The sequence below is a fragment of the Artemia franciscana genome, chromosome 9, assembly GCF_032884065.1.
Source record: "Artemia franciscana chromosome 9, ASM3288406v1, whole genome shotgun sequence".
NCBI classification, from domain to species: Eukaryota; Metazoa; Arthropoda; class Branchiopoda; order Anostraca; family Artemiidae; genus Artemia; species Artemia franciscana.
Window position 1 is genome coordinate 19,858,026 of NC_088871.1, and position 15,134 is coordinate 19,873,159.

Here is a 15,134-nt window from a genome sequence, read left to right on the forward strand (position 1 = left end):
AAGAATTTTCCTCGGGTAGGAAATTTTCCAGGGAAATTTATACGGTGGAGGGGTAGGGAATGGGATATCCTGGTACGATTTGAAGATCGGTCAAAAATTCAATTGAAAAAAAAAACAAGTTTTCAACTGAAAGTAAGGAACATTATTAAAACTTAAAACGAACAGAAATTATTCCGTATATGAGAGGGACTGCCCCTTCCTTAACCCTCAGTCTTTATGCTAAAGTTTTACTTTATGTCGCAATTCTTGAATAAAGACTACCGAAACGCAAGGGGTCGAGCTTCAACGAGAAGTATTTTTAAAGAACTAAGACTTTAGTGAAAAGAACAAGGTCTGAGGAAGGGGCAGTCCTCTAGTATACGGAATAATTTCTGTTCGTCTTAAGTTTAATGCTACTCTTTACTTTCAGTTGAATTTTTTTTTATTTATCACGCTCAAGGCCGTTCGATACCTTAAAAATCACTTTGCAAGTCTTAGCATCAGCTGACCGTCTCAAAGACAAGAGATTAGCGAGTTTTTCCAGCACCACAGAAAACCCCTAAGGCTGCCACATCGCTCAAATGATATTTTGTTTAATCTTTTTTGGTAAAAATTAATCGAGTTCCTTAAACATTTCGACAGCTCGAAAAACAAACGAGATACTAGTTTAAAATAATGAAAAAATATTATCCTTTACTAATCTGTAAGCAAAGCAGTATTATATCAAAGTACTTACACCATAAATAATACGTCCCCTGTCCTGGCAAGGGCCAACAACATATCTTCTTTTCAATTTTATTTTTCTTTTCAATTTTTTCAATCACTTTGACTTCTGATCAGCTCATATATTAAATAAACAAGAGAGATAGTGTCATGAAGACCGTAATTAAAAAGATTACTTTGATTAATGCCTAATCATGATTGCTTTTGGTGATAAAGTCAAATAGTTTTTAAATGAAAGAATTCGGGTCTTTCCTTCAATTTTTATACTTGCCATATAATCACTTATTTTTCGAGTTTGTTTCAAAGTTATACCCATAAAATATACACTTAATTACACTTAAACATTCCAAAATATACACTTAATACCCATACCCCGCCCTCTTCCCAGACAATGTGTCGAGTTCTTACGATTGTTCCTATAATTCATTACAACTTAGATATAATTCGCTTCGTTGTTTTTCTTCTTTTTGTTTGACAGCAAAATAAAAGAAAAGAAAGTTCAGCAACATACCAACACAAGTTTTTCCATCAGTTCCAAGCTTATACCCTGAGTCACAAACACATGTGAAACTTCCATCCATATTAACACACTTGCCATGGGAGCACATGCCCCCTCGAGAACATTCATCCATATCAACACAAAAAGAGCCATCTTTGGATGAAGTGAAGCCATTCTCGCAGAGACACAGATAAGATCCAGGAGTGTTTTCACAGCGTCCGTTAAGGCAAATTCTAGGATTTTCCAGGCACTCATCAACATCTATAAGACAAAGCGTATTAAAATAACTTAGAGCTATTGACCTGAATCATTTCCTCGGATTATTCTTTCCTCTTTTTTTGTATATCGTAATTTTTATCATTCCATTGTTTCTGGATTTTTTTTTTTAACTTTTCTGTCCATCTTGATTTCACAAAAGATCAGTTGATTTTTTTCCAATCAAAATATGATTAATTCTCGAGCTTTGGAAGATTCTAGCAAGAAAAAAAACTTGCTAAAGGCCTACTAAAAGTAAGATTTTAATAACACCGGTATTTAGCTAGCGCTAATTTGAACCAAACAGAATTCTTCACAGATATTTTCAGCCAATCAGAAATTTCTAAGAAAAATCTGATTGGCTCAAATTAGCGCTAGTTAAATCTCGGTATAAGTAAAATCTCAATGTGAACGGGGCTTAAGATACTGTCAAGGATTATGCCGGATTCACATTGGTTTTCCTTTCGGTTCACATTCGTATACTTAAGGTCAATAGGAACGTATAATCGATTCCAATTGGCGTATTATTTTTATCTGACCAATAATAGACCATTTTATATTCTTACGTCAAGTAGCTTATGTTACAGAATGACGATGTGCATCTGGCTTTACCCTTAACTCCGTGTTGGTACATGTTGATTTGTCATTGTGTAGCCTATTTCTTCGTCAAGAATATATTTTTTTATTTATGAAAACCACAAAAAAAGTAATCTCGAGAAAGAAAAACAACCCTTAACCGAAGAGTTTAAAGGATCAGGCAATCAGACTCCAAGAAAAAGCTTATAATGCATGCCAAATTGAAGAACTCTCTTAGTAATAATGTGAAAGTAAAACAATAAACGTTGTTGTTCTAAGGCATATGGATAGAATTTTTTTTCATCTAATTTTCAAACGAATAGAACGAAAGAGAAACCGTTGAGTTGTCACCTTGAATCAAAATAATATAAGACTTTTATGCGATATCCCCAAACAACGAGACTTGTGAAACTACTTGTTTCATTTCTGATCGTCCATCGATAGCTGGCAATTTCTGAGGCAGAAAATGAATTGAAGTACAATTTAAGGTAGCTCTTCCAACCGACTATTTTACTGCCCGAAGGTTTTATTATTTTTTCCACTAGAGTCTCAGAGACCAGAAATCAACAGCAAAGTTAAAAACTTCCACTTGATAAAAAATGAGCTTATTTCTTATGATATTGGTGGAGGGAGCTTGGGTTGTCACCTTGACTTCAGAATTAATGTGAGGTTGAGGATTACATTTAATTTCTTACCTATGCAAGAAAAGCCACTGGCTGACAATACATAGCCATCCCTGCATTGACACTTGAAAGAGCCATCCATGTTAATGCAAATTCCGTTGGCGCACATTCCAGTTTCACCACATTCATTGTGATCTGAATTATAAGAAATAAGAGATCAGTAAAAAAGTTGCAATCGAAAATTTCAGAATACTAACGATAAAAAAGAAGTAAATGCAACAACACACAAATTGTAAAACTAAATTTTGCCGACAAGCTTGCAAGATTACAGCAAAAAACTAAATGGGAGACCGAAAAGGGAGGAATTTTCGGCGACTGAACAATGTTTTAACAGATATTAAAAACTATCAGCGTCACTAACAATAGACTGCATTGTAAAGAACTAGAAAAATCCGAATCAGCTTTTCAATTTATTAAAATTTCGAGTCCAGTTATATAGTCTATTTCTTTAGATCCAATCAAAGAGAGTAGATAATTTAATAAGAGTTGGATATTCGGCGGTTTAACGTGGAAAAATAGATATTTAAAACTTGTAACGGCGCACCCAGTGTGGTAGCTGACGATTTCATTAGAAAAGCGGAAAATGTCACAGCAAAATATGATAAGTAATTCACAATATAATTATAATTAAGTAATTTATAAATCTGCATTGATACAAAATTCAAGCTGGAATTTCCCTTTAAGTAATAATTTTTCATGATTTTTCTCTTAAGAATTATTTTAAGTCGAAATCTAGTTTGCATAGAGTGGGCTTGGGATAGCTTGCACAAATCGTGGCAGGTTAAGTAGGCTAGTTACTTTAACCAAGAAGGTCCACTGTTGAAAACATTCTGTTTTTTCACCTTCCTTCCCATCTAAAGTACCTGAAAAGATGGGTATGCAGTGTTTTGCGGTACGCTTAAAAAGGAATAGAATCACTAAGCGCTAGATGGCAGTGGTCATTTTTCTTTCTGATGCTAATACCAATTTCCACTATTATAAATCCCACATACACTTAAATTATCTAAAATTTTATAGATCCAACCTTAAATCTTCAGAAATCATACGAATTCTTTAATTTTTAAGCTATTTTTATTAGTAATAAAAAAAAGTTAAGGTATGGTTTATTTTGTGGCTTTTGGGCAAAATCGGTGGATTTATTGAAAAGTAAAAAATTGTGACTTAAAAAATCTGAAACAATATTCGTATGTATTTTTTTATAATAGCTTTCTTGATTCGGTAGAATAATGAAAAGAAATGGCTGTTTTTTTCTTGTTTTTTTTCTCAGAAAAGCAAGTGAGTTTGCTCTTTTATCAGTTTCCCATAATCATTGGTTACAGCATTCCTTAACACTACTGTTATCAATTTTACTGGCGAAACTTGTCCTCTTAGTACACAACAGGGGATACTCCAACATACTAAGTGAGTTACGACGGCTTATAATGAATCAAGGTAAAAAGAATTTAGAATCTTGAACCAACTAATAATAGATTCAGAAACACTGGTAAAGCTATCTCTCAGTCTTTAAAATGAAGAGTATTGAACACTAAAAAAACACTTTGGAAGTTTCTCCCAAATTCCGTTCTTTAAACTTCCTAATTGTATCCAATAAATTACAAAATTAGTCAATAAAATTGCATGTTTCAATGAGAAAAACTTTCTGAATAGTTTTTTCCATGCTGCCATATCTTTATGCGTTTAAAGCATTTGGACTGTTTATTAGATGAATTGTTTCCTTAAAAAAATCTAAGAATATATCCCAGACTTCAGAAACTTCTGCAGAAGTTAAATATTCTAGAAAAAAGACAAACAGTTGTTCATAGAAAGTTCAGGCTTGCTAGAGAAATAGTCTCTCGGCGCGTAAGCTTTACAAATTCCGTTCTTTAAATTTCAAAAATTTGGTTCTCTAAATCAGAACGTAATTCAATAATAACCAACGGGATTATAACCAACATAAAAAGAGAACCGAAAAACAGGTACTTAGACTGTTTCCCTAGTTCAAATAATGATCAACGATATTTTTTTAAAAGACAAATTTCAAAGTTGCTTTTCTTGTTAACACTAACCATCGAATGACACTAATTATACAGAACGATGAATGTGGTGGTCCCCGTTCTGTACTGGTTTCCGGGACAATTGCTTTTACTAAGGCCAAAATAATTTTAATGATGTAAAGAATATGAAAATAGCAACTTGGAATGTTACGACGCTAAAAAAATAGCTTTCACACCGACACTTTGACTGAAGAATTCAGGCGCTTCAAACTGGACTTATTACGAGTTTCAGAAACGCATATACCATGGGTAAGAAACATGAAATTCGGTGATATAGAATTTGTTTACTCAGGCAGGAAGGATGGAGTACATAGGCTGGGAGTATAGCTCATGATGAATAAGGAAGCTGCTTAGTCTTGTCTAGGGCGGAAAAGTATCAATAATAGAATACTAATCGCTCATTTTACGACTAAAAAGTGTAGGGTATCAGTCAAAGTAGTAAATTCCCCTGTAGAACCGACTAATGGAGATAGTAGTGACTCAGAGGAATTTTACTTACAGTTACAGGAACAAATAGACAGTGTCCCTGGTAGAAATATGGTGTTCTTATTGGAGTATTTTAATGCCCAGGTCGGTAGAAATAGGTATAGATGGAATCCTAGCCTAGGAAAATTTAGTGTAGGAAAAGAAAACAGTAACCAATACAGACTGCTGCAATTCTGTAGGTATAATAATCTAGTTATAACCAATACAGTATTTGGTAATAAAATAGCCCATAAGTTAATATAATATTCAAATGATGGTAGAATAGCTAACCTTATTGATTATATTATTTTAACATGAAGACTGGCAGGATCAATACAATATACTATAACGTATAGGAGTGCTGTTATTGATGTAAAAGCAAAGATCACTATCTAGTAGTGTCTAGGGTTAATTTAAAACTGAAATATGGGAAGGGTAACGACCTTCCGGGAAATTATGAGGTTTATAGACGCCATAATGAAAATTTGTGAAAAACTTTTCAGGAACAGTTGAATACTAGCCTGGAGAGTTTAAAATTTGACAATACAGAGTATGGATGAAATAATTTTATGAAAATAAGTTGCGAAGTAGCTGATCGTGTCTTAGGGAAGAAAGTTAGGAACGCAGCTAGGAATTTTAGAGAAAAAGCTTTATGTTTAACAAAGAGAAGAAGAGGGCTTCTACAAAAATTATCTGAGTGACAGACCATATGAAAATAAGAGGAATGTAAATAAAGTGGAGAACGCATTAAAATATGAACTAAGGAGGTGTGAAACGGAGACCATGGACAAAATTACCGGGAATCTGGAAGATGCAGCTAGACGGCATAATAATAAAATATTTTACTCGCATATTAAAAATTGGGAGTGTAGTCAATCTTGTCTCGCCCACAGTTAGTGATAAAGAAGGAATTAAAGAGATATGGGCAGAACATTTTGAGAATATGATAAACCGGGATTGAGGTAAAGGAAAAGATATAGAGGAAAATGAAAAAGCTTGTGACACCATGGATGTGAAGGAAGATTTATTTTGTGAGCAAAAATTTGTGACAGTACTAAAAGGATTAAAAAATGATGAGGCCCCAGGCACTGATAGTGTGGTAAATGAGTTTCTAAAATACGGTGGCTACGAGATTAGAAACAAGCTACTGAAGATTATGAATGTAATTTTTGAAAAAAGGGGACATAGCGTTTTTAGGAAAATCCTAATTAAACCCCTGCATAAGATAGGTGATTTGAGTAAGTGTGGTAATTACAGACTCTAAAAATAACTCTGAAAAATAATTATATAATAATAATAATTAATAAAAAAAAAAGTCCCTAAGGCTACGAATAAGTGTAGATAGAAAGGTTAGGTTGGATAACGAAAAAATTGATAAATTGGGCAGCTTCACTAACCTTGGTAGTATTATTAGTAAATATGGCGGGAGCGGTGAACATGTTAAAAGTAGAATAGCCGAGGCTCAGGTTTTTTTTTCTCCGTTGAAAAAGTTTGGAAGAATAGGAAGATATGTGTACAAACCAAGATTAGAATAATGGAAGCTACAGTGATGACAGTGGTCAAATATGGTTCTGAAGTAAGCTTCACTTACCTTGGTAGTATTATTAGTAAATATGGTGGGAGTGGTGAACATGTTAAAAGTAGAATAGCCAAGGCTCAGGTTTTTTTTCACCATTGAAAAAGCTTGGAAGAATAGGAAGATACGTCTGCAAACCAAGATTAGAATAATGGAAGCTACAGTGATGACAGTGGTCAAATATGGTTCTGAAGTAAGCTTCACTTACCTTGGTAGTATTATTAGTAAATATGGTGGGAGCGGTAAACATGTTAAAAGTAGAATAGCCAAGGGTCGGGTTTTTTTTCACCATTGAAAAAGTTTGGAAGAATAGGAAGATACTTCTGCAAACCAAGATTAGAATAATGGAAGCTACAGAGATGACAGTGGTCAAATATGGTTCTGAAGTATGAGCACTCTGAAAAACTAAGGAAGATTTGCTATATGTTTTCCAGAGAAATTGTCTTCAGATTGTTTTGGGTATCCAGCTGAATGGCCACTTCAGCCCTTCACTCATGGAAATTTAAATAGAACAGAAAACGATCGAGCAGAATTGGCTTACCAATACATGACCTTCCATCTTCAGATAAATCAAACCCTGGAGGACAAACGCACTTAAAGCTTCCTGGTACATTAGTACATCTGCCTCCATCACAGACTCCACTCTCTCTACATTCGTCGATATCTTCACAGACTCCAGAAGTTGTAACTTGGAAACCCGGTTTACATTCACATCTGTATCCCTCTGGGGTATCGATACACTTTCCATCTTGTCCACAAATATCTGGTCTAAGAGCGCATTCATTTACTTGAGTCAATGATCCAGGCTCTGAACATAATGAGGCGTACTCGTCTGAAATAATACAAGAAAGTATGCATGAAACACAAATATGAAATATTCCTAGAGTTACTGAGATGAATACCATATCCCCAAAAACATGCTTACGCACGGGGAGGAGATTAGCCCCTAAGTCATAGTTTTATGCATTATCTACTTTTTATAATTGTCATATGCATAACTGATTTTGTTTTTGTTTCTTATGTCTATATTTCCCCCCCCCCCAAAAAAAAAAAAAATCTTCCGGATGTTTCTGGTTGAATTTAATATTCATCTTTAAAATATTGTCCACAAACCATCAGAAAAAAGCGATTAACGCTTTGTGTTTGTTTTTTAGTGACAAACGATTCGTATGCAATTTCCAGGTTAAAGCTTGGTTTTAATATTTTATTATGGACACTCATAGAGTAAATATGGAGTTACATTATGATTTGATTGTAAGTTAAAGAAAAGGTTCGAATTTATAAATAAAATTTTAAAAATAAAACTTAGTTTATGGTAAATACAGCTGATACAAATAGAAATAAAAAAATTAAAATATTTCGGTTTCATATCTATAAATAATTATATATCAGGCAAACGAAAAGACCACAAAAATAAAAAATTAAATTCTCACTTTTTTCTGCTGCTGTTGTTTAAAAATGTTACCTGTTCTTTTTTTCTTCTTTTTTCTCTCATTTTTTTTATATGTGGGAAATAGGGTCTGAGAAATTATTCAAATTGAGAGATAACACGGCACAACGTGAAATCAAAGCAAGAATGTAAATTGCTTCATTCTGAACATAATGTCACGTCAGATAACTACACCAGATAATATCCAGAAAGCATGGAAAACGTTTTACCCATAGCAAAACATTATCATACTCGATTTTTAACAAACTAAAGGAACCACACTGTTCAATTCACCAAAAGATTTGCCATAACGAGTTTATAAAATTATTCCAGCTTACCATCACCTCTAACGGGACAGAGTTCACAGGTTCCGTCCCCCCATCCTTTGCCCATGTTCAGTCCACAGCAACAATCTTTCTTTGTTAACTTGATCGGTAGCTTGTTTCTGCAGTTTCCATTTCTTGTGATAGTTGAATAGCAGTTACCACGCCTCACATCTATAATTATTTTGAGAATAAGGAAAATTAGTTAAGATACTAAAAATTGTTTACTATTAATAAATGTGTTATTAATATGAAATAAAAGCATAAAATTGAATTAACAATAAAATTACAAGTATGCAAATTGCAAGCTTTTAAAAGAGTAAGAAGATGGAAACTAGACTACAAAAACCAATAATGCCAAAAAATACTTAAAGTTTACAATGATGGCCAAAAATTAAAACACTTGTATATGCAACTAATGTTATTTCATCCTTCTTGTTACCAGCCTGATGATTTATCTATCTACTAAGAGGATCGCAGAATCTCCTAAGTTGGAAACTCTTACGATGAGGTAAGAATAATAAGTATAAATAGGAAAAAAGACGCAAATAAAAACCTGATGTATTCACTGAAATAAAATCATTTTGAAAATGTTATGCTAAATTAACTAGTCCCAATAGTCAACTTGTCCTACTACAACCAGTATTTTGCGTTAGGTTTGTCCAATTCATTTCAGAGTGGGCAGAGTCCATCTACAAAAGTGTTTTTATCAGACCTATTGTACATTCAGAAAAGTAAACCAGACAATGGGAGGGGGCGGGGAGGTAAACCAGGCAACCAGCCCTGATACGGCCTTGAGTCAAATTTTTAGTCTTAAACTTTATCAACCAAATTCTTATAATGATGAAAACGTTCAACTAGGTCTGTGTTTGTTAAGTTGGAATGATTCATCTTCTAGTATGCATCTATAAAAGGATCAAATTATTGTTCAAGCTTTAAACAATGAGCTTACACTAAAAACAGAAGTAAATACAACAACAAAATAGTGCATAACCTGACATTAATGAAATGACTCATAACTATTTTTCGGATTGTGCACTGTAGTAAACCTACAATTAAAAAAAGAAGAGAACACATTGAACATAATAAGAGCAGTTCTTAGGTGCAAATTTTCTCGATTTGAATGGATAATTATAGCGAATCTCAGAACAGTTAATCTTCTGAAATAATGTGCAAGCCATATTAGGTTATCTTTGCAAAGGTTCTGTCTTTGAAACGTGATATATTTACTAAATAAAAAAAGGATTTAATAAGATGAACGATCTTCGGGATGCATGTTTAATTTTAAAGGTCAAGTAAAAACCTGTTAAAATATATTTATTTGAACGGACAACATAGAAATTTCCAAATCTACATTGTACATATTGGTGTTCAAAGAGTGGGTACCCACCTTAGGATCTCAACCTTCTCTTAAAAAAACTCGGCACCCATGAACACAGTCTAGATTCTAAGGTGTTACGAATAGAGAGTTTTACAGGGCTTTAGGAGAAAACTAAAAGGGTTTCAACAGTTTCAGAGAAAAGTTTTTTGGCCAAAACACGCTAATTTTGATACATTTCAATGAAATTTATCAATACTCTCAGGCAGGGGGAGGATCTTTGGCAAAATAATTAGAAAAAAAGGTCACAATTTGCTTTTACGGCTGAAAATCACCATGGTCCAACCTGGGAGTAGAATATACATGAAGATTTACTCTCGCGGGGAAAAAAAGATCATGGTCACTAAAAAATAAGACATTTTAGACAAAACAGGGTTTTCCTTTGTTTGGAATGAAGGTAGAGGACCAACGGATATAAATACAAATTGGGAGAATGAGATTAAGATAGTACTAGAGAATCAAATAATTCAAAGATTGAGTGAGGAGGGAAAACAAATCAGAAACATTAAAGTTTTATAAGGATGTTAAGGTGGTTCATGGATAGGAGTTCTACTTTAAGCTGAATTTACCAGCTAGATATTTTACGTTGTGGATGCAGCTCAGAGCTAACTGCCTGCCAATTAGTGCAAGATTAAAAAGATACTTCCAGGTGTCTTTAATAGTACGTCGCCTCAGTTTATTTGTAGAGTAGCAAGGTATCTGGAAATTTTGTTAAATAAAGAAAAAAATAATAATAAAGAAACAAATAAATCTCAGTATAAAGTAAATGCAATGTTTTATTTATGTCTTTTTCTGAGTGCTAAGCGTTCTTTTCAATGACCTTTTTCAAGTATTAAGTACTAGTATTAGGGTAATGCAGTGTTTCATTTAAGCGTTTTATGATGATCGCTGATAAAAGTTTATGTTATTTGTGTCTTCCGTTTATGTTAGTGTACTGTGTGCATGGCTGTATATTCGGCTTTAAAATACACTTACCTATCTATCTATCTATCTATCAATACATGTTGTGTGGCCCAACAGCCGTTTTTTGGAATATTTTCTTTATTTAAGGCTACATTAGACAAATAAAAATTGACTTTCATAGAACAGTTAATTGACTTCTGTGTATTATTACTTTTGGTTTTCCCTGGATAAAATGTCCATGTATTATTTTTTTTTACTTGTAATATGAATATCCTTACCAATGCAGGACTTCCTATCTTGGCTTGGTATAAATCCTCGGTTGCATGTACAGAAATACCCATTCTCTGTGTTTGTGCATTGACCATTTTGGCAGATATCCCCTTGTAAGCATTCATCAGCATCAACGCATTCGTTTGTGTCCTCATCACGCGTTTGACCAGGTGGGCATTCACAGATAAACGAGCCGACAGTATTCACACATTTTCCTCCTTCGCATAGGGCAGGAATTGCTTCACATTCATCAATGTCTAAAAGTGCAAATGTAAGTATTAAGTAAGTAAGCAAGTAAGTAAGGCGGTACTAGACCCTTAAGGTCCAAACCGGCGGTGCTGATCTCCGTTTCATGGCCCTTCAGCCAGGAAGTGCAATGGGGGGTTGGGGCCCAGCCATCCTGTGCAGTATTAATATGCAATGTAAAATTAGCAGCCTAAAAACTAAAAGCAGCCAATCAGGAACATTTAAATAGCTATTAGCTCACGCATATATAATATTATTCTAAATCCTGCTCCCTATGAGTTTTGGAGCAAAATTATAGACCAAAAACACGACTAAATGACAATTCATTTTCCCTCTACTTTTGTGCCTTCCTGAATTGCTCCTTCCCTCTACTTTTTTGCCCTCCTACCTAGATTTGGAAAAATACCTTTGTTTGGTATTTTCTTTGAGAAATACCCACTTTTGGTATCTTTATTGAAAACACCAAAAGAAAAACAAAAAAAAAACTATCCCTCTCTACATCTTGAAAACATATTTTGCAATTCCTACAAATTTTAACAAATTGGCACCACTGCTTTGATTATGAACTTCCTATGCTGTAACATGGTTATCTGAGGTCATGGTTAGTCTGGGTCGAATCTCTTCTACAAAAATGCATCCATTTAATGTGGCCAGCAAATTTTGTGATACAATAACAGGATTTTAATTAGGGCTGGATCCTTTTTCTTAAAGACACTGCCAAAACCAGAAACAAAAATCACGGAAAGTACAGCAGGGTACCCAAAATGTACAGTTTGGTGGCTTTTACGCTATCAATTGAACTTCAAGCTTAATATTAATTTTATCTCTTTACGTATTTTTGAAAATTTTCGGGCAACATCTATAAAAAATAATTTTCTGTCACGAGTCTCAGGTTCAGCTTCTTAGTTTTCATCCAATGGTAAACACATTCAAAAATCATACTATGCTTAATGTCCCCCCCCCCAAAAAAAAAAAATTAGGGTTAACACCCTCCCCCTCCACAAACATGACCTGAATAAATGTTAGATACTATCCATAACTACCATCCAAAAACAAATCAAACCCAGCTACAGTTACGCCCTTGGCCTTTAAACAACCATCTAAAGCTTGCATAAAATAGCGAACAGGTTTCTGTAAATGACAATTTTTACGATTCTACCTATTGTCATAAAAGTTTAAAAAAAAGAGATTTAGTTCAATTTTGCATAAAATAGTGAACGGGTTTCTGTAAATGACAATTTTTACAATTCTATCTATTGTCGCAAAAGTTGAAAAAAAGGAGTTTAGGTCAAGATTGCATAGACAACAACAGATCAGAGTAAGAACCACGGTTTGTTTGTTGTTTTTTTTTTTTATCAGCAATCCTATCCATAACCATAATTCTACTTAAATCTTCATCCGAGTAGGTAAAAATAACCAGCAAAACTGTGTAAACTCGTTACCCTCCCTCCCCTCATAACAAAATATTTGACTGTTAGGTTCAGAAACCTCCTCCTTAGGCTCGACAAGTTGCAATCAGAGGTGACTCGAATCGCGAGCCCATTGAAGGACAACCGTGTAGTTGTGGCGTAGCAAGAAGGGAACTGTTTGAGGTCGGCGAATGTAAAAAATGTATTCCCCTCCAGAAAAACGAGAGGCGTTTTGCTGGTGCTACTCCCATCCCCTCTCTTCCCTGCTTCGATGTACCTTATCTTTTAAAATAAAATTTCATTCCATTTAATATTTATTAATTTACGATGGTATTTATCAAGACGTCAGGTATAGACGTTTTGATTGTATGAAACGGTTGTTTTTTGCAACTTCTGAAGCACCTTAGTTTCCAAAGAAACGAAGAGTAGCATACAGCTATTTATTGTAGTATTGAACCAGTCGCACAATTTGTCACAAATTGAAATAATTTACTTTGTAAATCTGCGATTATTTGGACCGCAGCATCCTTTCCACATTGTATTGTTCCCACGAAACTTTATCTTTTCATCGATAAAATCAGCAAAACACACAAGCTAAATTTCTCGAGGCTTTCCTAAATAATCTGCAAGGATTAAACAGCTTAAACTTAATCTTAGATCCAGTTGTAAGTGCAGAGTAGCAAGGTTTCTTTTTTTGAATAGTAAAGACAAAAGAGGATGGCTTACCAACACATTGTCCAGTGTGTATGTTCTTCAGGAAGCCTTTATCACAGTCTAGCTTTTGTGGACAATGCTCACATGGATGGCCCCAAGCTTTGCCAATTGTTGCACAGCATAACTGCTTGGTGCAAACAACACCAGGTAGCTGTCCCTGACACGTATCACTTTTAACTCTTGTGAAACATGGTCCAGTTCTATAATCTAAAAAGGAAATCAAAGAGAGATTCACCGAAAAGGCAATGGTAATGTGTCAAATATTTGCTTTGTTAAAAGCGTGAATTAAAAGTACGCACTATTTCCCACACAAATAACTGCTTTGAGTCACAGCATAGGTATATATATGAACAGTAACGAAAAGTCCTATACTCTCCATTAAAGATCTTTGAAACCAATCAATCTAAATTTCTCTTCATGACTCAGCCTCTTCGTGCACACGCAATAACAAAAGTCATGCATAAGCTACGATTCGATCCGATGGGAAATCATGTAGCAACTGAAACTATTGCTCTGGCGTACTGGGAACTTCCCGGTCAGCTCGTTATGATGTGTGTCATTTTTGAAGAAATTTTTCACTACTGTTCGTATATGTATACTTATGCTGTGCTTTGAGTTTGGTATATCTTGTTAAACTTCGTTTATTAGAACTTGTTACGTTCCCAAGACCATACTGGTGCACTAAGGATTTTACTCCAGGCAGCGATGTCCTATGTTGAATGAATAAAAAAAAAACAAAAAAACGAGTCTTACAACTAGCCAACAAATAACACGCAACAAAATCGTACACATAATTTTTGGAATTTAAATAAGAGACTGAACAAAAATCAGAATTTGTCTTGGAATAAATTACTTATATTAAATGAATAGCTATTATTAGCATCTTATACAGTTCCATTACTTTTCATTTTCCACTGCTATGTCAAATCTGTTTTGTAGGCTCTTCGAAATATTTCCCCACACCCAACATGAATAATTTACACAACAAAGGCGTTAAGTCAAACGGACCTGGGCAATGAACTCAGAAGCCTTATAGGTTCACAATACCCAGCACATAGATTAAAGAGCATGGGGATTTACAAAAAAAGCTACCTTTGATTCTTTTACATGAGTTTAATGGGAGTTTTATATTACTAATGCCACTAGATCTGCAGTGTTACCTAGTAAAATCTAGAAAACTTAAAAGCAAGCTTTAGTTTAATTTAATTTAGCAAAGTCACTAAGGCTAAGAATAAGTGAAGATGAAAAGGTGAAGTTGGGTAACGAAAAGATTGATCCTGTGGGCAGCTTCAGGGTGCTAGAATAGGCTTCAGGTAGGGTGCTAGAATAGCTTCAAAATTGAACGTTAAGAAGACTAAGTCATTAAGGCTAGGAATAAGTGAAGATGAAAAAGTGACGTTGGGTAGCGAGAAGATTGATCAGGGGGCAGCCTCACTTACCTCGGTAGTATTATTAGTAAAGACGGTGGGAGAAGTGAAGATGTTAAAACTAGAATAGCCAAGGCTCAAGGTGTTTTTCACAGTTAAAAAAAGTTTGGGAGAATAGAAGATAAGTCTCCAAACCAAGATTAGAATATTGGAAGGTACAGTGATACCAGTGCATGGGCACTCCGAAAAGCGGATGAAGATTTACTAGAAGTATCCCAGAGAAATTACCTATGGATTGTTTTGGGT

General features: G+C 34.4%; 1 protein-coding gene across 1 annotated transcript in view; it reads right to left on the reverse strand.

The window, feature by feature from the left end:
- The window catches only part of LOC136031115 (fibrillin-2-like), a 227,011-nt gene that overhangs the window by 143,775 nt on the left and 68,102 nt on the right, over positions 1–15,134 (reverse strand). Inside the window, exons 7-12 of the mRNA XM_065710426.1 lie at positions 13,474–13,668; positions 11,101–11,349; positions 8,557–8,715; positions 7,331–7,621; positions 2,728–2,850; positions 1,214–1,462 (exon numbers count right to left, since the gene is read on the reverse strand). Of these exons, the coding sequence (XP_065566498.1) occupies positions 1,214–1,462; positions 2,728–2,850; positions 7,331–7,621; positions 8,557–8,715; positions 11,101–11,349; positions 13,474–13,668 (1,266 nt within the window). The remainder of the gene's footprint in view (positions 1–1,213; positions 1,463–2,727; positions 2,851–7,330; positions 7,622–8,556; positions 8,716–11,100; positions 11,350–13,473; positions 13,669–15,134) is intronic.